Source organism: Polyodon spathula, chromosome 6, assembly GCF_017654505.1.
Source record: "Polyodon spathula isolate WHYD16114869_AA chromosome 6, ASM1765450v1, whole genome shotgun sequence".
Taxonomy (NCBI): Eukaryota; Metazoa; Chordata; class Actinopteri; order Acipenseriformes; family Polyodontidae; genus Polyodon; species Polyodon spathula.
In genome coordinates, this window is record NC_054539.1 from 18416535 (window position 1) to 18442940 (window position 26406).

At 36.3% G+C, this 26406-nt stretch overlaps 1 protein-coding gene across 5 annotated transcripts in view; it reads right to left on the minus strand.

Moving 5' to 3' along the window:
* Window positions 1-1221: 1221 nt before the first annotated feature.
* The window catches only part of LOC121316956 (utrophin-like), a 224518-nt gene continuing 199333 nt past the window's right edge, over window positions 1222-26406 (minus strand). Inside the window, exons 70-80 of one of the 5 annotated variants that reach the window (XM_041252374.1) lie at window positions 23430-23566; window positions 19578-19616; window positions 19285-19350; window positions 13933-13998; window positions 11184-11342; window positions 8369-8615; window positions 6193-6301; window positions 5687-5773; window positions 3514-3542; window positions 2561-2613; window positions 1222-1806 (exon numbers count right to left, since the gene is read on the minus strand). In XM_041252374.1, the coding sequence (XP_041108308.1) occupies window positions 2569-2613; window positions 3514-3542; window positions 5687-5773; window positions 6193-6301; window positions 8369-8615; window positions 11184-11342; window positions 13933-13998; window positions 19285-19350; window positions 19578-19616; window positions 23430-23566 (984 nt within the window). In that variant the 3' untranslated portion in view covers window positions 1222-1806; window positions 2561-2568. The remainder of the gene's footprint in view (window positions 1807-2560; window positions 2614-3513; window positions 3543-5686; window positions 5774-6192; window positions 6302-8368; window positions 8616-11183; window positions 11343-13932; window positions 13999-19284; window positions 19351-19577; window positions 19617-23429; window positions 23567-26406) is intronic. The other 4 variants (XM_041252377.1, XM_041252375.1, XM_041252378.1 and 1 more) reach the window with 4 other exon arrangements.

Consider the following 26406-nt stretch of genomic DNA (forward strand, 5'->3'; position numbering starts at 1 on the left):
AACAGCAATTCTGGCACAACAGATAACATACAAATACACAACAGCACACCATTGAGCACACCATTGTTTTGTATTTTTATATATATATATATATATATATATTTATATATATATATATATACACACACACACACACACACACACACACACAGTAATCTATCGTGTGTCTGCCCGTCACATATCCACCCTAACCATTTATACGCCATAATCAAGCTCTTCAGCAACGTTACCCACATGTACAGCGCTAATGCAAAATGGCTACAGGAAAGAGAAAGCGAGTTGTGCTTACAATTTGAAGTTTTTTTTTTTTTTCTTTTCCTGTAAACCTATGCATTTTTGCTATGTGTAAATTACCCAACCCTAATGTAAGTGTATACAGCACTGTGGCAAGGCAGGAGCCTTGAACATATCATTTTTTTGTATAAATGTATATTGTAAATAGTGTGTATGTATTGTAATTAATGAATGAAGTACCTGACGCTCCTGGGAGAGCCTGCCTGCTGTGTGCAATTACCAGACATGTAATCTAATCAGCAGGTAGGTGTGTTCCAGGGGGGGCATCAGGTATAAAAAGGTTTTATTTATTCACCTCAGGGCTGCTGGAAAAACCAAAGTCAACTGGGCTAGAAGCTGAAATTCCCAGATGTGCGTGTGTGTGTGTGCATGTTAGAGAGAGAGAGACCCACAACCTGGATTGGATACCGAAGAGTGAGTAAGCCGAAACTGCCAACAGCCGGGAGTAGCCATAGTTCGTTTATTATTGAACAGAGAAGATTAGTTCCGAGACTGTAGATCCCATTAAGGTTTTCGTACACTGTGTTGTATGTACTCTGTGCGCTGCCATTGCTGGTAGTGTCACGTTAGCTGTTCAGTGTGTTGATATGTAAATAAATCCTGTTCGTCAGCAGGGCTTATCAACTTCAACCTCCGTCTCGATCTCCTGCCTGTCACTCAGCAGTGAACGCACACACCCACACGGCAGACTGCTACCCTGTCACAAGCATTAAAACCCTGTTTCTTTTTAACAAGGGATTTAGGGGAGCGCCCTAATAAAAACTGAATTTCAAAACAATAATTGTGTGAATATAGTAATTGTTACAACTGTGTATAATGCTAATTCAAACAGGATTCATTTATCTGCCTTTTTATATATCTGCCCTTACTCTGGTCCCACCGCAGTCGGATACGTGATGGACTACTGTATATGTATATACACACACACACATATACATATATATATATATATATATATATATATATATATATATATATATATATATATAAAAATCAATCAGTCTCTTCAAATGTTTTTTCCCCCTAGAACCTTTGCAGTTTTTAAGAACACTGTCTTTTTAATTGTCTAAAAGGTAATAATGTTTGAAGTGAAAGAAAGACATTTCAACAGGGCTGAAGAATGTATAAATGTAAGCTTAATACCCAATATACAGTATCTAAACCATACTCAGTATAGCAAAAAGGCATATATAAAGCCCCCTCCCCCAACTGCTGCATATTTATACAAATTACAAACAAATGCTTAACCAACTCGGAATCTACAGTTCATAAATGTACAATTGCATAGTACAAGAAAGACAAAATATAAAATTCTCTGGTCCTGGTTCTTGTCTTTGGGTCTTCAGTAGTTCACTCCTTCGACTTAAGTTCACTTAAGTCTGTAGCTTGTGAGCCAGAAGTTTCATTGCAGTCTCCATTACTCGCAAATATATCTGGTCTTTATAAAAGTGGGTCGTTCATTGGGGGGTGTGCCTTGTGTTCCACTTCTAAATGGCTACTACTTCACATAACCTAAACAGATGGAAGGAAAAAAACTAAAACATCATTATTACCACCAACTGTAAGTCTGAATTCCCCACAGCTTTTTCAGAACCCTGCAACCTGTGGTTATCATTGGAAAGAGCATCCTGGTGAATTAATAAATACTGTTCTGTAAGGCGCTGTTAGTATAAGTACTAAAAAGAAACTAGTAAAATTCTTTGAGAAATTTCAATGACAAGGGTTATACATTTCTTCTTAAAGTTTCATTTTTTTAACAGCAACCTGCTAAAACTGATACAAGGACACAGGTGGAATATATATGGGTCAAATACATAACTGGAAATTACATTTTTTTTTTCATTAGTCTCTGGAATCCAATGCAGTATCTTTTAATGAGAAAAGATAAACCGTCCGCAGTTTGCAGATTCAACATTAATAGCTACCTTGGACTTTTTCTGTCTCTAATAGGGCAATATATTAAGAGGAAATAAATCTGACGCTGACCATAATTTAATTAAATTGCTGAATAGAAGTTGAGGGCTAATTTACTTGTACTTTTTTTTGTGATTGTAAAGTTATTAAAGCCAGATCATCAATAAAGCAAGGGGCATTTTCATTAAAAAATTACCAAGAAATGTGTATTTACACATTGCTATAGAAAAGATCTATAAACTAGAAATGTTGAGAGAGAGAGAGAAAAAAAGAGGAAAGAAAACATGAAAATACAAGCTTGCATTAGCCAGTGAATTCTGAATTCATATTTTCATTACAGAATGTCATTTACCTGGACTATCACTGGTGGCTGGGGGGTGCTGGGGTTGCGGTGCTGTGCCCCTGCTGGTGAAATGACAAATTCTGTTAGTTTCGTGAAACTTATGAGCTGTGTGTGCACTGCACTGCGTCTTTTTACATTGCTTTTGAACACAAACAATAAAGACAAACAGGCATGAGATATTTAATAAATCGCACGGCTGCAATCTCACGAGAGGCGGTTAGTAGTTGGAACACATTAGACGCTTGTATACAGTAGAACAGTTATGTCCCAATAACAGTTGCTAACCAGACGCTAAAATCCGCTCGTCACAAATGCTGCTAACTGAGGGTGCTGCTTTATGGAGCAATACTAAAAACATCCAGATATTCCGGATGCACTACATGTGCACTCCAACATGATAAAATTCATCAGCATAAATAACACTGGGGTGCAAGTCAACCTTTGGACCCTTATGACTGTCATTGTCTACAACAACTACTGTAAATAAAATACAACTGTTCAACCTGTTTTTTACCAGTAAACATTTCTAAATTGCAGTATTTAAAGTTTATTATAACAGTATACACTACAGTTTTCTCTAAACGTTTTATGGTAACCATGTGGTTAACACTGTAGAATGGACTGTGGTTACTTTTTTTTTTTTTTTTTTTTTTTAACTTAAAATAGATAAGCCGGTGTTGATCCTGGCTTTGTTTTATTATACAGGGGTTACAAGTATTATTATTCAATGGCTTTCAGCAACCTCACAATAAAAATGGTTCCAGAACCACTGCTGGTGGCCAAGGAAAAGCAATTAAACAAGCCTTATTATTAGTGATGCAGTCAAATTATTGTTCAAAATTACTCAGATAATAAATATGGCTCCCAGTTTAAAACAAATGTTTTCATTAGAAGTAAAGTGGTTTACTTTAGAAATTACATTTCTAACTTTTCTACTCAATTTTTTAAAATCTAAAACTTACCTGCTCTTTTGGAGCAAGGCCTGCTGTTGCTTCATTTTAATAAAACATGAAAGAAAAAAAGAATATTAATGATTGCCCTTTAGGATGAATAATTTCTGCATAAAAGTCTTTAACATACAAGTTAAAAGTATGTGTTTTTCCTTGTTTACAAAATCTATTCTGGCGATTTAGGTAATTCATTTAAGGTGTTGTTAGCATCATATACATTAACTGAAACATTTTTTTTTTCAAAGTGCAAGATTTTCTCAATGATTTCTCAAGCATTATTTAAAAAAAAAAAAAAAAAAAGAATTTTTTTCCCCTAATGCTTTAACCAAAGCAGTTATACCTTATTAGGCAGGAACACATGGTTCAGCTCAAAGTCTTCCAAGTGCAGTAATGATAAATCGCTACACATTGCTCATTAATTACTGCCGCTTTGGGACCTCGTCTCAGAGAGCTCACACCACAGCTGTGTGCAATAATAAATCCTGCACTGACTCTTCAGGCCTGTACCTTAATAAAATGCTGATTTAGAAAGTATGGTACCTGTCATAATTTATTAATATGTAAAAACGCTTTACGTATGATGAATTAAAAAGTACAACAACAGTACAAAAGTGCTTAACCTAAAATGGATTGCACATAAACATTGGTGATCTGCTATTTATTCAGTGTAGGCATTTTAAAAGATACTTTTAGCACTTCAATACAGTAGCTAATGGAACAAATACCCCATGACAAAATATTTTTTAGATAATTGGTTCACTTTGCCCTTCTGCTGCTTTAAATGTGTATTAAAGACTCTGTGTGTGAGGATCACTTTGCCCCATCAGAAATGTTTCTCTTTAACAGCTTCCTATTACGAATGGCTCTCCGTTAATCACACTTAGTGATGCAAAAAAGGTTAATTCATTACAGCAATCATTTATGCCGCAACAATTCTGAATTTAGAAAGATTAAAACATATGTCTCCTTACAAAAAGAAGCATAATTAGCAAGCTACTTCTACAATGTATCTAAAAACTTGTATTTACAATGTACAGGTGACCTGAACACAGATGACCTCTCAATACTGCATTTCGAGATGACCAGGGTATGTGTATTTAGTAGCTCCAACACACTGATCCATATAATTTGGTACGTTGTATCGTCTGAATGCTGGTCTTTTATACTAACCCGGTGCGGTTGCAAGTGGGTTACTAAAAGCAAAAAAACAAATAAACAAAAACCAGGATAGAACTGTACATCTATGGCTAAAAGTTAGGCATCACCTAGAATTTAAGGACTGAGACATTATCCTCAAGGCTGTAAGAAAATCGCAGGCCGTGAATTTGTTGCAAAAACTGTAACTTTTAACACAAAAGTTTTTATAGCTGTCGCAACGTTTTCTGTGACTACAATTTTTTATTATTTATATATAATTTCGTTGCAAAATAATGCTGAAAAATGAACTGAAACGTCACTCTCACATTGTTTTTTGCTAGTGGGAGATTGGTATGCCTTGTCATCCTCTGTAGCCAAATCAGTGATCTTCTTTCCTGTTACTATTGTTAGCAATGGGAAAGAAGACTGTGGGCCATGATGCAAGTACTGTACTTACTGTTAAATTTTGTGACTGAAGATTTATTGTCATTTGCAAATACTGAAGTGGCTGTTCAATTTTGTGAGTGAGCTTTTACAGTTGTACTGCAAGTGCTGTATAAGTCATTGTTAGCTGCAACTTTTCACTTGTAATGAAACACAGCATAACACGTTTTATTTCATTAAGTACATGGAAAGCTACAAAGCGGTATGCAAATGAATATGTTCATGTAGCATTACTCAGCAAATTTCATTATGAAGCAAAATTATTTAATTCTAAAGGGTGATGCAAAACTGCTGGCCATAGCTGTACAATGCTCAAAACACCAGCTATGCAGTCTTTCCACACCTGTGGACAAACCTTGGAGATGGGTTGTTCAATACAATAGACTGAGCATGAAGAATAAATAAATCCATTAAAAAACTGTATAAAAACACCAGTTCTTCAAGTGAAGCACAAAAGCCAACACATTTTTTTCTTTGAATTGAGAAAATGTTTAGAACTTTCTGTAGACAAGCTCTACGTGGTGCAAGGTGGGACTGCTGATACTGAATAAAAAAAAAGAAAAAAAATGTTGTCCCATTTAATAACAAAAAGGACTGAACTTACTCATACATGCAGGAAAGGTGTTATTGATTTGCTCCATGACATCTGCCAAGTCTGTGCCAGTGTTGTGTGAAAGGACTAACAAGTCATCTGTAACCATGACAACAAAGAGAGCGAATTCAACACAAAAGACTTTGAGAAAATACGTGATGAATGCACAATGCACCTCCAAAACATTTCAATGCAGCCGATTACTGGGAAATAACAACTATACTAATAATAATAATAATAATAATAATCATAATCATAATAATAAATTATTAGTATACATGAAGAATCAAGTAATCTAAGAAAATATTAAACCATTTATGTTTTTTACAAAGATTTAAATTACATACAACCTACAGTATAAGGGACATTAGTGATCATTCAGAAAAGCTAACCCAAGAAATAGAATGCACGCACCATTACACTATGACATGTATATGTACTGTATGAACTATGATATGCACTGTATGAACTATGACATGTATATGTACTGTATGAATACTCAAGAAGCTTGGTCTGACCTGCATGATCCATGTGTGAGCCAACATCCTGATTCACAGAGTTGCTCGTGAATGAATGCTCAAGGGGAGTACACGACGAAACTCCATTTATTTGGAAATCTGTTTCAGGCTGGAAAAAAAAAATAAAAAAAAAATAAAGGCAACACCGTTGAATTATGAAAACAGCAACTATGTGCTCCATTATGTAAATTACAACAATGTAGGCATACAATACAAGACTGTTCGTCAGAAACCATAATACTGAACAGTGGCTTAAATGTGTTGAAATATACAGCTGCAGAATGAATACAAAAATATTCATGTCAGCACAGCCAACCTTAATGTCTGTGTTTGTCTTTTAGTAGGATAACGGCTTAATTCTCGTGACCCTGAATCCGTTAAAGGTGGTCTATGGAGCAGAATATAGAATCTCATTCAAAGAGGTAATATTTTTGTGACCTTTACTGCAGAAAATACATACCATTTTCCTTTGCAAAGTATAGAGCTGGTTAACTGATCCTTAGATTTGCTATTTTACCAACAAAGTCCTTCACATAAGGACGAAGCTACTCTACAAGTAGACGTAAAGGCAAGCCAAATGCCTCTACCCAAACTCTTTAGATTTTAATAGTCCGTTCAGCACCACGATGACAACTAATGAGAAAATAACATTTCCACACACGTGAGGCAGCATCCATCACATAAACCACAAACCGCCAATTATATTAGCACGACTATATCACTTGTTAACATAGGCTGAGATGTAAATATAGCAGAACTCCCTCTGAAATTTTACCTCAGCTTGAAGCAACGGAATATTTAAAATCAGGGGACAATATGTTATTGAATTGCTACCTATTGACCGCAAGCCATAACCAGCACCTGAGACTATCTTCACTGCTGATTTTAGTTTAACAGTATGTTAGCAGGATCTTGGACTCTGACTTCCTGTTAAGGGGATAGGATAAGGCACATAAATTAAGTAGGGTTATGCTTGCCTGAGGTTTTACTCTTTATTTCTCTGTCACTTATTAAGGTGTCAGTTTCAACAATATTGAGTAGTAAGCATTCACTTATACGACTGGAAAATTCATTATAGCAAATAACAACATGACTAGTTTCCTGCAAGAAATTGACCCCATAAGTCGGCCATACAGTTAAGATTAATTGCAACATGTGTCGTCCAAAACAACTCCAAACGTATATCATATGAGGAAATAATCACTTTCCTCTTCATTTGTGAATTTGTATGCTGCATTTGCAAGTGTAGTTAAATTGTTTTTATAAACACCATCCTTCTGATTGGACTTCAAGCCATGCTTAAAATAGTCAGTCAACAAACAGATTGTTGACAAGCTTGAGGGTGCCATTTACATGCTGTAAAGTGCATATTTAATGGGACCTTGAAGGTAAAAATTATGCATGTTGCAGGAAAGTAAAATGCTGCAGTAATGAACCTTAAAAAACTGTCATTACCATAATACCTGTGTGGGCTAAAATTGAATCAGAAAGTCATTAGTGTGGCTCCATGAAACAAGGAATACCAAACATAATAAATAACTCCTATACTTGTGTCTTTGTAAGGTCGGAGTTGTAGTTTTACTTTGTTGTTCCTTTCTGCAACAAGTTTATTTTAATCACTTTTCAAGTTTATTGAGGAAACTTTGATAACAAGGAACTAATTCATAATTTGACAATATGTAGCAATGACTAGCGGTCTTGTCATGGACACAAACAAAGGCTGTAAAAGTGTGGAACCTAAATATTTTTGGTATTTAACAATTTAATGTTGTGCACTTGTAAAAGGCTTTAACAAAGATTAATATTACAGGACAAAAGGACCATTTATACAGTGGTCCAGCAGGAACATAAATATTTGTATGTGCTAGTCAAAAGGTTAAATAGGACAGATTTGGAGACTGCGAAGGTGGAGATATTTGATCTACTTCTGTAAAGTAGTACCATTACCACCTAGATAACTACTCAATAACTAAATAACTTTAAAATGTCTGCTAAAAAATGTCCTCACCAAGTTTCCTCAGAACTGGATAAGCGTTTCTATAGATGTAAAAGTGACATGTGTAGGCATATATAAAAAGTCAGATGTAGAAGCACCTCCTTATATCCCCATACTCAGAGACTCAATAACTTGGGAATGCATGTGCTGTAGGCCTGTTTGTGGGTGTGTTGAAACTACCTGCTCCAGCATTTGCCTCAGCCTGTGAAGCTGGGACTCCAGTTGCTTGTTATGGTCTTCCAGAATCTGCATCCTGGCCTCAAGCCTGCCCTTGTGCTGCCGCAGGAGTTTGGCCTCGGCCAGGAGTTCTGCCTCCGCTGGGCTGCCCTGCTGTCCAGAGGCCATCGAGTCTGGGGACGAGGGCAGGGAAGAGGCGCCTTTCAGACAGTGCTGCTCCTTCAGGTGCTCGTACTCTATCTGAAGATGCCTGCAACACAGAACACAAAGCAGGGAATGCCACTTAAGCATTATTTCAGGGCTGATAAGATAAAAGCAGTGCACTACCCAAGTGGCCAGTACATGAAACCGATGAGTCGTAAAGATATGGGCACAGATGAGCTCAAACTAATATCACAGGCAAATGGCAAAAGATAAAAGATAATAAGAGAACGAGAAAAAAACAAATCACGTTTCTTATCTCTCTCGCTCGCTCGCTCGCTCATGCACACACACACACAAACAAAAAGTAGACAATTTACAGCACAGTATATTACATTTTTCTTAATTTACCTTATGTGGGAGTTTCCAGCAGTAAGGAAATGAGTAAGCTCTTATTATTTCAGATATTATTTGGATGAGCACAGTTGTACAACAGTTTGTTTTCCAGTTCTAGTTTGGTTTTAACCCACACCCCCGCTCTGGCAGGAAACTATAAATCACCTAAAGAAATAACAGCTACGGTAGGTAATACATATTGAAAGAGAAGAAGAACAGAACTCCAGAAGATGCAGTGTGCTAAAAAAAACATTAAAAGAATATCTACTTTTTTTATTATTTTCACATGTGTGCATATAAGGGAGACTGACCAAGTCTGTTGCTATTTTTAAAGTACTAGGTGAGACTAAAGATGTGTTTATCTTAATACACAGAGGAAAGGAAAGTTACATGATTAATTTGCTACTTACATATTTGCAAACAATGCTGACTTATATCAATGGTAGAACTGAACATTACTTAATTTGTATTTTTAGCTTTATTTTTTTATTTAATTTCATTCTCACATGGAATGTGAATGTACAATAAACAATTGCTTAGAAAAGTCAAGACGCGGTATGTTGTTATCTTAACCCTGGTTCCCTGAAACAGAAATGTAACCACTACCTAATGGGTGTTTACCTCCTAAGGACCCTGAAACCTGAATATTATATACCAAAGCTGCTCGGCTGAGCCTGTGATGCAGTCATACTCGTCCCCAAGGGCATAAAAGTACTGTGCTCACAGATCTCTGCATCATTTTTCCTTCAAGCCTGTTGCAATCATGGATGCAGCGACCTTGAAGTTTAATGGTTACATTTCTATTTCAGGGAACCAGGGTTATTGTAATAACCTGACATTCATTCCCTTTGAAGTACAAAATGTAATCATTACCTAATGGGAGAGTGTACCCAAGCCGTCACCAGGGCAATGTTACAGAACGACTGGAATGCTGCAAGGCTAAGCTGAAGGCTACCTTGTGCATTACCATTAGGAACCCCAGTAAGAAGTAGCTAGGGGAGAAACACACCTCTATGTCTATGTTGTAAGGGTCAACCTGGATACCGCACATAATACTCTAATTCTAAAATCAGGGTTTTTGTGGATTCACGACATTCAGTCTGTAGAACCTAGTAAAGGTGGAATATGGAATAAAGCCCACAAAGTTGCCATGCCCCTGGTGGAATGGGCAGTGAGGGGGCAAGTTGGCTTGATCATAGGCACTGTTATCCATTTGGACAGCCCATAGTCGACAAAAAACTGTTCGGACTGCCTCCAACTTTTCGTCCTGTCAACATAATATGCTAATGCCCACACAGGACAAAGCTTATGGAGCTGCCACTCTCTATCAGATTAGAAAGGAGGTGGATGGAAAGCCTCCAGTTCTTCAGACAGACATGAAATGCGAGACAGTCTTCGGCAAAAAAGCAGAATTGGTACGATGCATAACCTTTGTCTTGGCCTGCAAAAATGAAGCAAGCTTTCACAATGGAGAATGACCACACCTGTGGCCAAGGCATCTATTCTCAGTGGGTCCTCGCCTCCAGTTATGGAGAACCAGAGGGGACAGTGGGTCGATTCTTGAGAGGCAAAGAGATCTATCTCCGCTCTCCAGACTCTCTCCCAAATGAGGTACAGACTAGGGAATAGAGGTTGGTGACCTTGGTACCGGTACGGTACGGGTCTACTCGGTTCGCATTTACCACAGGAAGCAGTATACAGGGATGCCCACCTGTATAAGCTTCTCGCAAAACCACAGTCAGTACAAGTATGTAAATGAGGGAAGCCTGCTTGTTGGAGCCCTAACAGCCTTTCTAATGGTGATGCAAGCAGTGACCAAAACGGTAACGAGATACTGTGGGAGAGACTGCAAGTAATCTCAGCCGAAGCATTGATCCACAGCATTGTTTCCTTATGAATAGCAGTATTCTAAATCTATTGTGAAGTTCCACCACTTGTTTTACAATAGTCAACACATGGCAATATCAAAGAGATGTCAAAACACTGAAAGATGTTTAAATTTTAAAGGAATTGCCCAAAATAAATAAATGCTGAGCGCTACAATATATATTTCTGAAAACTGGCCATCAGCTGCATATTAGTAAGTGCTCTCTTGTAATAAGAAGCCTTTGCGATGTACTGTACTTTTAATGGTCTGAAAGAACCATCTTCCACCTGAGTGAGCAGCTTTTTCTCCCTCTTTTGTGGTCAGGTGGAAAAATGTACAATTATATCCAGAAGCTACAAACTATTGCTTCATCAACTACCTTTTAAGTAAGCTAGTAGGTTTGCTGTACTGTACCTCTGCTCCTCCTCGAGTTTGGCAATGACCCGCTCCAGCTCTCCCCGTTCTTCCTCCTCTACGGCCTGCAGGATCTGTGCTGGGCTCTGGGGCTGGCTGAGGGGCAGCTCTCCTTTCAGTGTCTGACAGTACTGCAGGATCAACATGTGCTCGTCCTCCCTACAAGCAACAGGAGACATTTTAGAGTGGCACTGAGGTATAGGAGCTTGGGAGCAGCGAAAGCTGCAAGGATAATTAAATCAGTGGTAGACAATCCACTCAAAAGTATTACAATAATCACAACAGCATTCATAATGCATGTACATGCTAGAATGCTATGAATGTTTTAAGAACATCGCCTTTCACACATAGGACTTCAAGTCTTCCAGCTTCCAGTGCATGTGGACAAGGGGGGTTGCTCAACCTCTTACGTCAATTACATCAATTTTGCATTTTATTTTTTTGCTGCATATATCCTCCATGAACAACCACTATGGAGGAAACTCCCTAGAATTAGGTCCACTTGAACTGAAATTACCCCTATTCATATGTTACAAATCGATGTCTGTGATTAAAAAACATACTTATGCACACACGACAGCACATTTACACATAAATATGTAACACAAATTATTTCTGACATGTTATCTGCTACACAAGTTCTATCAACAGGTCATTATATTTTAAATAATTTCACTATTTCAATTGCTGAACTTTAACAAGACTGTTTTCAGACTTATTCATGGTCAATAAATAGAGATAGATTTATTTAATCTGTGATACATATTAAATACCTTGATGATAATTTAATGAAATCAGTTGTATTCACAGAGGATTTTAAAGACCCAATTAAAATCTATCCAAACTGAAGGGGATGGAAATTATCCAAAATACAAAGACTCAACTTTAGAACCTCTGCAAAAAGTATGGATGTCCTTGATTAACCCAGTAAAGGTTCAGCTAAAAAAACAACTTATTTAAAAAATACCGACGGACCTGTGGAAGTACTTCAAGGGATACCTACTAGTACTTAATTAAATTTTTCAGACAAACTAACCCTACTGTTATTGTGAGCTGATGTAAATAAACATCCTTGATTACAAAGAAATCAATATTACTACTATTTTTACAGCTATTCACTTTCAAACTTTTCAAACAAACTTATTTTAAAATGGCGTGAAATACATAGGCTGTAACGCTGCTATCCACGGGCACTTTAAATCCCAAATGAAGGCATATTAAAGCAAAATCTGAAAAAAAAAATCCTTCCTTTCCAGTGTATTTTTTTTGTATTTGTTACAATCAAGGCATAAGCACATATCAGCAACGTTGGTTACAAAAAGCTCATAAATTATTTGACAAGTACTGTGGCCTCAGTGGGCTCTAGTCACAAAGAAGAATATGTTTACAACAAATCAATTTAATATGGCTTACGAGAAGAAAAAAAATATTCTCTAGAAAGCTGTTTTTGATAATGTATAATTTTTCTTACAATACTTATCCTGCTTATATAATTTTAAAGGACTAAATATCATCTAAATATTGAAGATGTCATGCTGGTAAACAAATCAGAAGAGAGAAATCTTTGAAATGTCTGCTAGAGAAGTATGTGGGAAAATGAACGGTTTGTAAACCTCCAGAGGGCGCTGTAAACTCTTTCATTCATTAGGAGCTGGTGTGCTCTTTATACTTCAATATGTGGTGGGCATTTGTTTTATATTAACGTATTTGTAAAAATAAGAACAAGCTATTAGAAAACTACAGGTTACCAATAATTTAAAAGTTATAAGAAACATGCCAATATAGTTTTTTGCCATATACAAGATTCTTTTTTTTTTTTTTAATTATTATTCTTTAAGCAAGACACATCCTCCTCAGCCTCCTCCACCACTCCCCAACTCCATTCAATGGAGGCGCTGATCTTTGAAGCAATCCTTAGAACTTATAATACATTCCTTGGCAGGCATTATTTTGTAACAACAGGTCAATCTATATTAAGATAAATCTCCATAAAACTTTACCTGATTTTAGATGCAGAGAGTTTTATGTAATTAAAAATAGAAATATGTTTGTTTTTTCTTATCCTGTTTGATTGGCATGAACCAATAATGCAAAATATATTCGAAAATAAATTAAAAGATGCAGTAATAAAAAAACATGTGACTGAAAATTTTGGGACGGTCTGATGTGAACAGCAGAGCTTTTGGGTGAGGAATATTTAAGTCAAAATACAACGGACGATGTTAGCTGGACAAGTATGCTAAAATTCAGATTATTCAAAACCAGGGAAACAGACTTTTTCGCTTTGAGCAATTTGACACATTCCGTCAAAGACGCGTATAATCCTGCCTAATAACAATAATGAGTGCAACTGACAAGCTCCTTCACTCTCCCCCTCCCCCACCAGAGCCCACTGGCAAGTACCAAGCCCTATCTTACTTGCATTTGCATTTTTTTTTTTTTTTTTTTTTTTTTTTTTTTTTTTTTAATTTTTTGCATGAGTAAGAATCTGACTTTAATATAATCTGTCAGTCGTGGCTAAAAGTATTTAAATCTAAACTCAAAAGCTAATACACTCATTAATTAAATTACAGTGTAAGTTCATGATATTGATGTTTTGATTCTACCCACCTCCTTAAGGTCCCCCCCACATTTAAACACCAAGAGTTTAATCATTTGGAAGCAGTCCACTCAAATCTCATCAGGCTTGGCATTCTTCTATAGCCATCTCTCTTCCAGCAACGGTATCCGACAGCCGAAAACTACTTACATACTTCCTGTCGTGGAGCTGCTGTCTGTAGGCAGGGATCCATTTGACCTCTCAATCTGTGCCAACCTAAACAGAGAAGATCCATTAAGCTTAAACTAACTTATATATTAAATAAATAAATAAATAAAAACCTGCTATTTAAAGAGACTCTGCCAACACTAGCAACTCCAGGGCCTGAATTTCACTGAGATAATGCTTTTCAATTTATTTTATTCAGATAAACTGAGAATTGGATTTAATGCATTACTGTAAAAATCGTGTTATAGGTTGCACTGGCGTAAAAGTCACTCCCCCAGTTTTGAGAACTTCAATTTTAGGAAAACACCTTTTTTGTGTTTGAAATATATTGTTTGTTTTTACATTTAATTTTTTCCTACATTCTCAACGTCGATAAATAAAGATACATACACAGGTTTAGTTTCTAAATATCTCTTTTGCAACATTTAATTCCATTAATAACAGTGTTGTTTTTCATTGTTTTAGTTAAACTGCTAGAAACTATTCAGTTTTTCAATTTTTGTTTTTCATTTAAAAGCAACAATTAACAGAGCATAAAATCAAGTTAGACATCCCACACATCCCCTTCTATTAACCTACCGGTATTTTATTTTAGCTTATCAAGTACTCAAACAAGTTCAAGAACATATCTTCTTTGCTTTACTGAAATTTCTTTCCAAAACCACACTTAGGACAACAGTTCCAGCTGCATTGGCTCTTATAGATTTGTTGTATTAATTCAAATTTAAAAAGAAAAGTATTAAACAGTGCTGCTTGCATCAATTTAACAAAAAAAAAAAAAACCTAAAAAAATGAAACAGTGCACCATCTAACAACCAGTAAACAAAACACTTTAGTGTTGCATACGGCGCAGAACAATTACATTAAATTTCCAGCTGTACAAACACATTCACTTAACTAAATGTTTCAGACAAACTAACCCTATTGTTATGGCGAACTGATGTAAATAAACATCCTTGATTACATAAGAAAGTTTACAAACGAGAGGAGGCCATTCGGCCCATCTTGCTCGTTTGGTTGTTAGTAGCTTATTGATCCCAAAATCTCATCAAGCAGCTTCTTGAAGGATCCCAGGGTGTCAGCTTCAACAACATTACTGGGGAGTTGATTCCAGACCCTCACAATTCTCTGTGTAAAAAAGTGCCTCCTATTTTCTGTTCTGAATGCCCCTTTGTCTAATCTCCATTTGTGACCCCTGGTCCTTGTTTCTTTTTTCAGGCTGAAAAAGTCCCTTCGGTCGACATTGTCAATACCTTTTAGAATTTTGAATGCTTGAATTAGGTCGCCACGTAGTCGTCTTTGTTCAAGACTGAACAGATTCAATTTTTTTAGCTTGTCTGCATATGACATGCCTTTTAAGCCCGGAATAATTCTGGTCGCTCTTCTTTGCACTCTTTCTAGAGCAGCAATATCTTTTTTATAGCGAGGTGACCAGAACTGAACACAATATTCAAGATGAGGTCTTACTAGTGCATTGTACAGTTTTAACATTACTTCCCTTGATTTAAATTCAACACTTCTCACAATGTATCCGAGCATCTTGTTAGCCTTTTTTATAGCTTCCCCACATTGTCTAGATGAAGACACCTCTGAGTCAACAAAAACTCCTAGGTCTTTTTCATAGATTCCTTCTCCAATTTCAGTATCTCCCATATGATATTTATAATGTACATTTTTATTTCCTGCAGTACCTTACACTTTTCTCTATTAAATGTCATTTGCCATGTGTCTGCCCAGTACCTTACACTTTTCTCTATTAAATGTCATTTGCCATGTGTCTGCCCAGTTCTGAATCTTGTCTAGATAATTTCAAATTGTATTTTTAAAACTTCAAAACAGAAATTTCGTGAGAAATAGCAGAGCTTCCCCTGAGGAATACTTTAAAGGGAATGGCATCTCCGCTGGATGTTTGGAAAATGGATATGTGAAATAGATCTGTATCCTTGACATGGTCCTTGGTTAAAATAATTTTGCAGTGAAACAGCTCCCCCCCTTCACTTGGATGAATAAGAGTATATATCCTTCTCTTTCACGTTTAGTGGCCTTCAAGCTACTGGTTCATGTTTCACAGTACAGAATGCATTATTGAATTTTTTTCCCGCCATTTTTTTCATGGTTCAACATCGGTACATCCTGCCATAACTTTGTTTTTAAAACAAAAAACAAAATCATGTTTGCTTCTTAAACACAATACTTGTGTTTTACATATACAAATACATTCATTTTGTTTTGTTAACCAGAACCATAGCCATATAAATACTTTACAGGTGTACCACTGCTCTGACATGTATAACAAGTTACAGTATGTATTAGTCATTCAAAGTACTTCATTCAAACAAAATGTTTTCTACATCAGGCCACAAACACTTTCTTCTATCAGTTTGTTTTCCTTTTGCCATTTTAAGTTGGTCTTTGTTTCGTCTGTAGTCACTTATTGTTTTCAGCATTACGATTACCATGTATTTCGGCAAATTCAACAATGTGCAATTTCAAGCCTGATGAGTAGCACTTTCGTTTTTTGTCTGACTGTCCTAATTTATCCAGTCTCAAAGTCACCTGCATTATTACAGCATTGCAATTACAAGGAATGGAAGACTTGATAAGTCTAACCAACAGCTGTTGGCTACCGATCCCAGGGGCAGGTCCAGTCTGAATGTTGACAAATCAGTGGTTCGGGAGGGTGGGAAAAAGTACATTCATAGACTGACCGCTATTGTGTTAACAGTGAAGCAGTACAACTATGCCTTTTTCACATTCCGAAGATTGATAACTTTAACCAAGGAGGTCAGTCAAGAGTCTGAAAGCTTGCGTTTAACATTAAAAATGACTAAGGGTATTGAGAGTAACAGATTAAAACTTTTAATTAGGACAGTGGTTTTGTGTTTCTCCCCAGCAACATGACCCGAGTAGAACCTGAAAAAATAAATTGGGTTGTTGACAGTTGTGTGTGTGAGAGCAACAACCATGGCTGTAGTAATCCCACTGTGGCACTGGTACAGTAGTTTAATATTAGACACACACTTTAAGGTAGCTAGTTCCTACAGAAATATGCAGTACAATTTCCTAAACTCTGCAAAGAGAAACATTTATTTTCAGCAAAGAACTTGTCCAATACTGCAGCAATGACTTTTCAATGAAAAATAGTGTTAATGAGTATTAATAAATAGGAAAAAGTAAGTTGCAGTTAGTAAAGTAAGCAATAACCCACAACAGATTGTGTGCTAAGACATAGGTCTATCTTACACACATCGGGGTGTGTTGTGAAGCACAAGGCCATATGTTGCATATTTTCAACCACCCACAAGTGCAATAAGATAACTTATCGCACACCCTGGAGCGTGTTATTGCGTTTAAAAATATTAAATGACTGTTTATTATAGAAAAAAAGGAAAACAAAAAGCATTTTAAACTTTAAATTAAGCTTTATGTAATGTATCCTTCTGCCAGTGCAAAACAGGTCCTATATATAAACTACAAATTTAATGGAAAAACATATTACTGCTGAGTATTTTATTTTTATTTTTTTATTTAAGTGCGGTTGAAAAACTACAAATGTAACAGCTTATTTACATGTTTTACACACTTCGGTAAGTAAAGTTGACTCAAACGCACTGCCTACGTCACTTCTTCACACCGGTTTTACTTCTCCAGAACCTCCCAAACGGTTAATGAGGCAGTCATAGAAAATGTCACATCAGCCAGCCTGAACAAAATTGCTCACTGCATTATAATACACACCGATGTCTGCAATTACTGTAATATATATATGAAAATTTGAACCAAGGGTTTGTTTTTTTTGGTCAGAGGTTGTCCCTTCGTTGTTAAAATCCAATGCAACTGATCTCCACCCTGATTTTCGATTATGCAGGCCGGGGCTTTACAGAAACTACCGCCGTGGCAAAAGAGATCGAGATTTTAAAAGAAAATAAATCCATGGAAATGGATCCCTCTTTAGAGGTGATGTGATCTTGTTCAGCCAATCATGCAGTTAAATTTATCCAAGCCATTTTATAATTGTACTTATTTGCATTAATAATACATTGTAATACACTGAGTCATGCTGATTGATGCGTGGACTGAATCCTGCCACACTTCTCACTATGTTACAGATAGTGTTTATGCGCTGCTCTAGTGCCACTTAACAGCAGTAGTAGGAACCATGCTATCCATGGACAATTCTGCAAGTAGGGGCTAATTCCATGTATATATGTGGTGTATGTCTATCTATCTATCTATCTATATATATATATATATATATATATATATATATATATATATATATATATATATATATATATATATATATATATATATAGTATAAAGTACCCAGGGAGGGGGTTAAAATCCTTCCCTGCGTGAACCCTTGTTTGAATGCACATTTGGGTATTATGGGGTTTAATTGGGTAATTGTTTAATTGTTTAGTAATCCCTTGCACCTGATGGTAGTTGTAAATTAGAGCCAGGTGCAGGGTATTTAGAGAGGCAGCCAGTCTGTTCCAGGCTGCTGAGAGAAGAGCCCGACTGTGTGAGTGAGCAGTCGTATCGAAGGTGAAGTACGGAGTGAAGCCCGTGTGAGTTTGTATTTGGTGTTGGTGTCAGGTAAAAGCGGCGCGGGCGTTAACGTATTTTTTGTTGGTCCTGAAGGTCTTAACAGTCCAAGCGGTTGGTTCCCGTTAATGTTAGTTAAGCTCCAAGAGTAAGAGCTAGGTGTTTGTTTTCTGTTTTGTTTGGTTTTGTGTTCAATGATTTGATTGGTGTTTATTAAAGCGGCGCGTCAGCGCTAAAGCAATTCCATTTCTGTGTCCTGGGTCTGGTCTTAAAGGGGCAACGACTCCGTGAGTGTGAGATCGTTTATATATATATATATATATGATATATATAGATATATATAGGGAGTTATAATATATATAGTATATATATAGGGATCAAACTATATATAGATACATCAAACTATATATAGATACACACTCAATTACCCTGCTTTTTTAAGAGCAGGAACATTTATTTTCCAGTGTGCCACAAGCCTTCACCAGATGCACCATTCTGCACATCCTTGGTCAATCAAAGACAGTTTGGTACAGGCCGTATATCACTTAGACAGAAATGTTTTCATAATGTGGGCATCTGTCCTAAGAATCAGGTGGAGAACAGCTACGTACTAGACTGGAATGGCTTTTGGTCACCACAGACCTTGACAGGTATCAAACAGTTAACAGGACTAACAGTTAATAAGACCACACTATCACAACCTAATAAAATAAATAAAATCATGTTTGAAACAGTGTCTAATCAAGAAATCATAAAAAAATGGCATAAAAAGAGCAAAGTGAATACCTGCTCGCATAATGCTCTATCCTGGAATGAGTGTCATCATGAGAGAGTTGAGGAGACTGCAAGAGTCTGCAGGCAAACAATGTAATACATTTAAATGATTCTGTTCAACAAAACAATGAAAATAAACACAAACCAAAATGTGGAACAATAATGAGAAAATGATTTATGAGGGAGTGTTATTTCTACAGCTAATCTATTAAGGATTGAAAAAGCTATAAAGCACAGTTAAAAAAACAAGGGAAGTGTAGGATGCATGACCGGTATGCGGAACAGAGGAATGTGCATATACTCACTCATACTGCTCCGGACACATACTGATGAGCGTGACAGGACTGCAAGAGAAATGATAGGAAACCACAAAACAATATCTTTAAGTCAAAAAAAGAGAAGCAGGCAAAGTCGAAATGTTCTTATTTGCCTGGCTGTACTGTATACCAGCAAGACCCATAAGAGAACAAACAGCATAAGCTGCAAAGCTAGAAGTACATTTTACAGGAGCACAAAAGGTTGGTTTAAGGAATCATTTTTGCCTTCAGCTATGAAAACACTGCTCAGCACTGTTTAAGACAGATTATGTGTTTTTATCCTTTAGGCAAGGACACATTTGTTTTGTTACATAGTTTTTTTTTTTTTTTTTTTTTTTTTATCATACATACAAAATGAGAAATGGCTTTTTTTGTATTTATTGGGAAGTGATTAAATAAGTAGTTTTAGCTGAAAACAAACTATTGTTGAGAATTACTGGGATTATTCCAAGCAGGTATTCTTTTTTTCTGAATATACAGTATAACAAATTTTACAAGTACACAAACATACATACACACACACAGTGATTTCTCGTTGAAACAAACTGTTTAGACAAATTTCCTGACGGTACCAATTTTCTAAAAAATTATTTTAGAATGGCTAATTAATAATAACCTGAATCCACATCAGCGCCACTGTACTCTACTTTAGAGTCATTTGGGAACTACTTATGATGCATTTCGAGTTGCCATAGTGCTCACACAAACAAACGTGCACTATCCTTGCAGACAAAAGTGGAGGTTTTGAAATCTGAGGATAACGCACCACCATACAAGAAAAAGAAAGACTTTCAACACCCCCACAAACACTTTCTCAAACAAGCACACCTCGTTTGGGCAAATACAGGTGGCGGACACTTAAAGGGAGGTGGCGGATACTGATGAAAAGGACTGAAGTGCATTAGTTTGATCCCAAAATTGCCACTGCCTGTTGTATCCTGCACAAACTCTTGTCAACAACAAAATGAGGCGTCCGGGAATCATGGCTGCCTGTGAGACAGACGGGAAAGGTTACCAGTGTTACAGTCTCACGAGAAAAAAGTGGCACTGCCTTTCAGAACAAGCGCAACCCATGACAGAGTCTGGGGCGGTTATGCAAATTACAACCCCCGACTAAAAAAAACAAGCCCAATCCCGCTTATTATAAGTGGACTTGGCAACTGTAAAGGTTACATCAGTAGCCAGTTTCAATTGGTCAGGAGTGATCCGAGGAGGCTCGTGCTGTCAGAGATTCTGTCCTTTCTTTTAAGTTGTGTTGGATTTAATGTTGTGTTAAATATTAATGATGCAAACAAATAAAACACAATCAATATGTTCATTTGCAATTTTTTTCTGAGAGGGCATCAACAACTTTTTGGATTTTGTTGTGCTGTTTTGGGCGATCGAGCTGGCTCATTACATCCAGTTCATCAACTACTGCATATTTATTAACGTTGATGGCAGACACGTGTTGTCTTCGAACATAGCTGGGATTTAAAAAAGGATGGGAATTAGTTAGACATTTAAGCAGCTCACTTGCTCTTTGTGTTTAAACTTTAGCATAGTTTTTACAGCAAGGGTATTTTCAAACAGCTGCTTTAATACTATAACAAGGGCATAACACAGTTCATGTTAAGTGGTTTTATACAGAACTGTAAACCCAGAAGAGATATACAACATGGCAGTCCAGACACAGCAAAAAACAATAAAAAAAAAAAAAAAAAAAAAAGCCGCCTGCATTATCATTAAGGTGAACTACACCACTGCCAACCATAAAATCACCCATCAGCCACTTACTTTGTGGTCTTAGAATCCACAGTAACTGACCTGCTTCCTTGCAATATTTATAGTTAAGGATAAACACGCTCATTAACATTTACACGTGAAATGCCGCTTTCCATATGAAACTGGGCGTGGATTTTCCTGTGTGTTTCGTCATTTACACGTGTAAATGAGATTTACCCTATCCCTCTCTTTGTTCATTTTTTTCGGCCACAAACTTGATTTACAGAAGTAATTCTCCCAAATGTGCATGTGCATCGCCATTTCATGTGTAAACTGACCTGCATGGAAACTCCATGATTGTTTCTGATTTGCTCAATACCCTCTTGTTGATCAGAACGGGACAAGCAGGTTTCAAGTGCAGTTCATTTGGAATGTATGCTTTTTAAAAGTTTGCTTCCAGCTGTACTTTCAATAAAACACACAGTACTTTTAAATGTACAGTACTTTTCTTGTTTTGTAATAAAAAATAGGATTTCAGTGTACTGTAACTGCAATAAAAACTGAAAGTATGCATTTGGCATTTTGCTGGTCCCTAAAAATTCGTATTAATGAGAATTGACTGTGTGTGTGTGTGTGTGTGTGTGTGTGTGTGTGTATATATAATTACTAAAAATAAGGCATCTTGTACTTGGCATAAAGTTCACTAAAGATAAAAGGCAACATGATTTCCCAATGCACAATTTAAAATGAGTTTATTAATTTGAAGATGATTTGTGCTACTGTAAATTGTTAAGATGTATTCTTCAGGACCAGCCATTTGTCACCTTATTCAACAGAGCACAGGCCACAGTAAATATGTATATGAGATAATGCACATAATACATCAATTCAAATTGTTTTCCATAGCTGTCTGTGGTGTGAAATTACTATCTGTACTCTTATGAAAAAGTTGACTAACCGAGAAGGGTCCCCAGGGATTTTTCTAATACACACTTCTGTACATGGCCAGCCAAGAACTGATTACTCAAAACATTTGAATGGCTTTGTTTTTTTCAGCAGCATGTATAGGAAAAAAAAACAAAAAACACTCAAGCAGTCTTAAGCTTTCCTGACCACACAAATTGTTAAAACATCTGAAGTAACAAAAATAATATATTCATTTTAAGACTAATCATTAACAGGGTCCATATCCAGCAGCTGTGAACAAAGGAACATAATGAACAGATTATGTAGATCTTTCATAATCATAATGAGAGAGAGAGAGAGAGAAAGGGAGAGAGAGAGAGAGAACCTGTTTTTTAAAATGATTTGAAATAATTTTGGCAGCTTTATTTTCATTTATTTCAGCAGTATCATATACTGTGAAGCTAGGTAAGATTTACTCAGTCCACTGGTTTGTTCAATTAAGAATGAGCTATAGAAGCAGTATCTCTAAAAACAGGAGCCACAAAAAAAAATATAAATCAATCATATTTTTTTTGTGGCGAGCAAACATTTTAGAAATAATTCTCCATTAGACGAAAAATAAAATTAAAAACAATACTTGATATGATCCGATAAAAATGTACAGCCATAGAACAATTCTAAAGAACCTTTTTTCTTAGGAGGAAAAGTATTCGCACAAGCAATAAGAACTTTGTTCACACTATTTCTATAGTAACAGCACAAACAACAATATTAAAGGATTAAATGTAGGGGAATATCAAACATGTACTGCAAGAAAAATGGAAACAGATAATGTCGTACATCAGGTAACTGCAGACATTACCGGCTAGACTGGAAAAGAATTAAAAAGTGTAGTCATGCATCCTTGTATGTGCAGAAGTAATAAACAATTTGTTTATAAACGTTTTAGATACAAGATTGTCTCAATGTACCAGTACTGTAGAAGAAACATTATTCTTTTTAAAAAGGCTACTTGACAGAATGCTACAGATTTACAACACAGTCCAATGGCACTTAAAATTCAATATGGCAATTTATGTTTAACTTAAATGGATGCCATAAATCCATATTTAGATGCCATAATACCTCAATCAAGTCTAGAATTCTGACAAGATACACTACTTACAGTTCAGAAAAAACAAAAAAGAAAACTAAATGAAAACTGACAAAGGCAATGCCTTCAACACTTACGTTTCCATATTATCACCCTCCAGCACTGTCTGTACGGGCAGGTATCCTAGTCGAGGGTGTTTCGAGAAGTACTTCTTGGATCGAAACTTGTTTTTCAGTACCTTTGTAAAATCTCGCACATCTTCCCCGGAGGTTGTCTGGATCATAAACAAAAGTTTTCATCATTATTAAATTAGGAAAACATGAAATTACTTATATTTATTAAGAACCATCCACATAACCGTATGAAGGCTGCAAGGCAATACTACACATTTTTTGTGATGTTGTTTCATTTGGATTTAAACAGTTTTAAAAGCCCATGAAAACGCAGCAGTGCACTTAGCAGATTCCATAAATTCAATAATTTTTAGCAGCATTTATTACTCAGTCAGTACACACATTAAAAGTCTTTAAAATTTAATCTTGTGTACACAACATGCGATATTTTCTTGTACCTTACAATGACAAGCTTTAGCATGCATTTAACACAGTTCATGATTTAAACTAGTTTTCTGGTCAAAACAATTGCAGTTGTTAATTGATGCTTAATCACTAGCTTCAATGAATCCAGCAACACCACATAAATTACTATCTGATAAAATAAGGAACATTGATAACCAACCTAGATCTGAATCAGTACTGTAATTAGGTGAGTGAAGGAATGTGACAACTAAGTGATTGTCTTTAGGTTTAAATGAAAATCAAGACAAAACTATACTGATACCATACTTGCATACTGGAAATTATTAATATAGAGTAAAGCCTTTAAAAAAACTTTAATTAAACAGCCATTTTAAGACTTCAAAAATCGAAACTGTACAAACATTAATAAAAGATTGCTATGCTAATACCTATGTATGCACTGTAGTCTGGAAATTACAGGTATTGCAACAATTTAGAGGCAACATACTTTGGGTACGTGTTTCAAGAGACAATACGACAGCTATTTAAATCAGCAAGTAATGTAGCCAAGAAACTGTTTTTATGTAAAGAACAACGCTCTAGCAGTTAACTCCAGTCCCTGGCATGCAGCTAAAAACAACTAAAGTAATCTGCTTCGAGGTAACATTTGTTCTAATTAAGAAAATGTATTTAATTAGCAAACAGTTTCCATAATGCAACATTCAACAATCCATTAGGGAAGTGAAAACTTTTTAAAACAAAAAAATAACAAATAAATGAACTTAAACCAGACAACTAAGCGTACACATTCACAAAAAAAAACAAGTAGTGCAAAAGTAGCTGCTACCGTCTGCCTTGACAGAACACCTTTCAAAACACAATTTCAATGGATTCAAAAACAGATGAATGAAAACAAACTGAAAACAAACTGAAAACAAACTGTAAACAAACGAACGAGACAGCCATTTCCAGAAATTGCCCACACAACCTATTCCGAAACTTAACAGATGAACCTTAAATTAAGAAGGAAAGGTAATTCAGTTCATATATAAACTGAAACTCTACAGCCGGACAGGAAAGGAAGCCTTTTATATCACTCATAATAATTCTACTGGGATGCAACATGAGCTGGAAGCTCTGACTAACTGAAAATTGATTATTTTAGGGGATCAAAAAATCTCTAAATATATCAGCTATTGAAGCATCTGCACCAGGGTCTCATAATGAGGATGGGATGTGCATGTACATTGTGATCTTATGTTTTTGATGTAGATGAGACATTGTACAGTAACCCCTCCCTGTTAATTTACAATAATGGGTGGATAAAAGGCACAGAAGTCATGGACCAATCTAATTAACAAACCAGTCTATTAAGACTGCTGGGTCTTTGACAGTTGGGGTGTAATTATTTATGGGGAATAAGTTTCCTAGAGTTGTGAATCAGTCAAACCTGTGTTGAAAAAGGTAAATAATCATTAATTAGAATCACAGTTCTATATTTAAAACTAAATGGCAAACACTACCAAGATGGAACTGATGCAATGACGGAGCTTCAAAATAAAAAGGGTGGGTGTTTTTAAGATACTAGTGGCAAGCTATATATTTGTTCTTCCATGGTGTGACTAGAAAGGTTGGCACAGATGCACAGATATAATATTTTTCAGGCTCTCTCCACAAAGACATTGAAATGGAATTTCAAATACCAGAGCTCAATCTCCTGTACAAAGCTACTGCTGATTTTAAATTAAACTGTGGAGTGTTTGGAAAGAAGTCAAGGTTCACATCACACACTATTGCCATTTCTAGAATTGTCCCAATCAATGAAAAAAAAAAAAATTGCTTTAGATAAGTATTGCTATGTGGAAGTGAATGAATGGTCTGTTAAGAAACAAAGTCCAGTGGACAAATGTTTTCCTTCTTGAGTACATTAAAATCTCTTGAACTGGCATGCAAAAAAGTGACAAAACGAGTGAAAACCTCTACATAATATTACGGTACCTTTTTCATTTACATTTTGGCCTGTGGTTTTCTAGGTTATGGTTCTTGGCATTTGAACTATAAATTTGCTTTCATATTTATGGATTAAAATTATATATCTGCTTACTGCAGGCCACTGCAGTAAGCTGAATTCGCTGTCATGTTCATGGAACCATTCCTGGAGAATCCTAGCCTTCTGACATGAGGCATTATCCTGCTGAAAAAATCCATTAGCAGATGGATACACTGCTGCCATGAAGGGATGCACCTGATTGGTAAAGATGTTCAGATATCCTGTGGCATTCAAACGTGGCTCCACTTTTATCAAGGGGCCCAATGTGTGCCATGGAAACACACCCCACACCATCACACCACCACCACCAGCCTGCAGTGTTGACCCGAGGCATGTTGGATGCATGTTCTCATGTGGTTTTCTCCATACCCTAGTCCACCTATCAGTGTGAAACAACAGGAACCAAGATTCATCAGACCAGGCAATGTTTTTCCAATCCTCCAGTGTCCAGTGGTTTCTTTCCTTAGCCCACTGCAAACGCAGTTTCTTGTGTTTTGCTGAAAAAAGTGGAACCATACCCCATTCGTGTCAAGGTACGACGAGTTG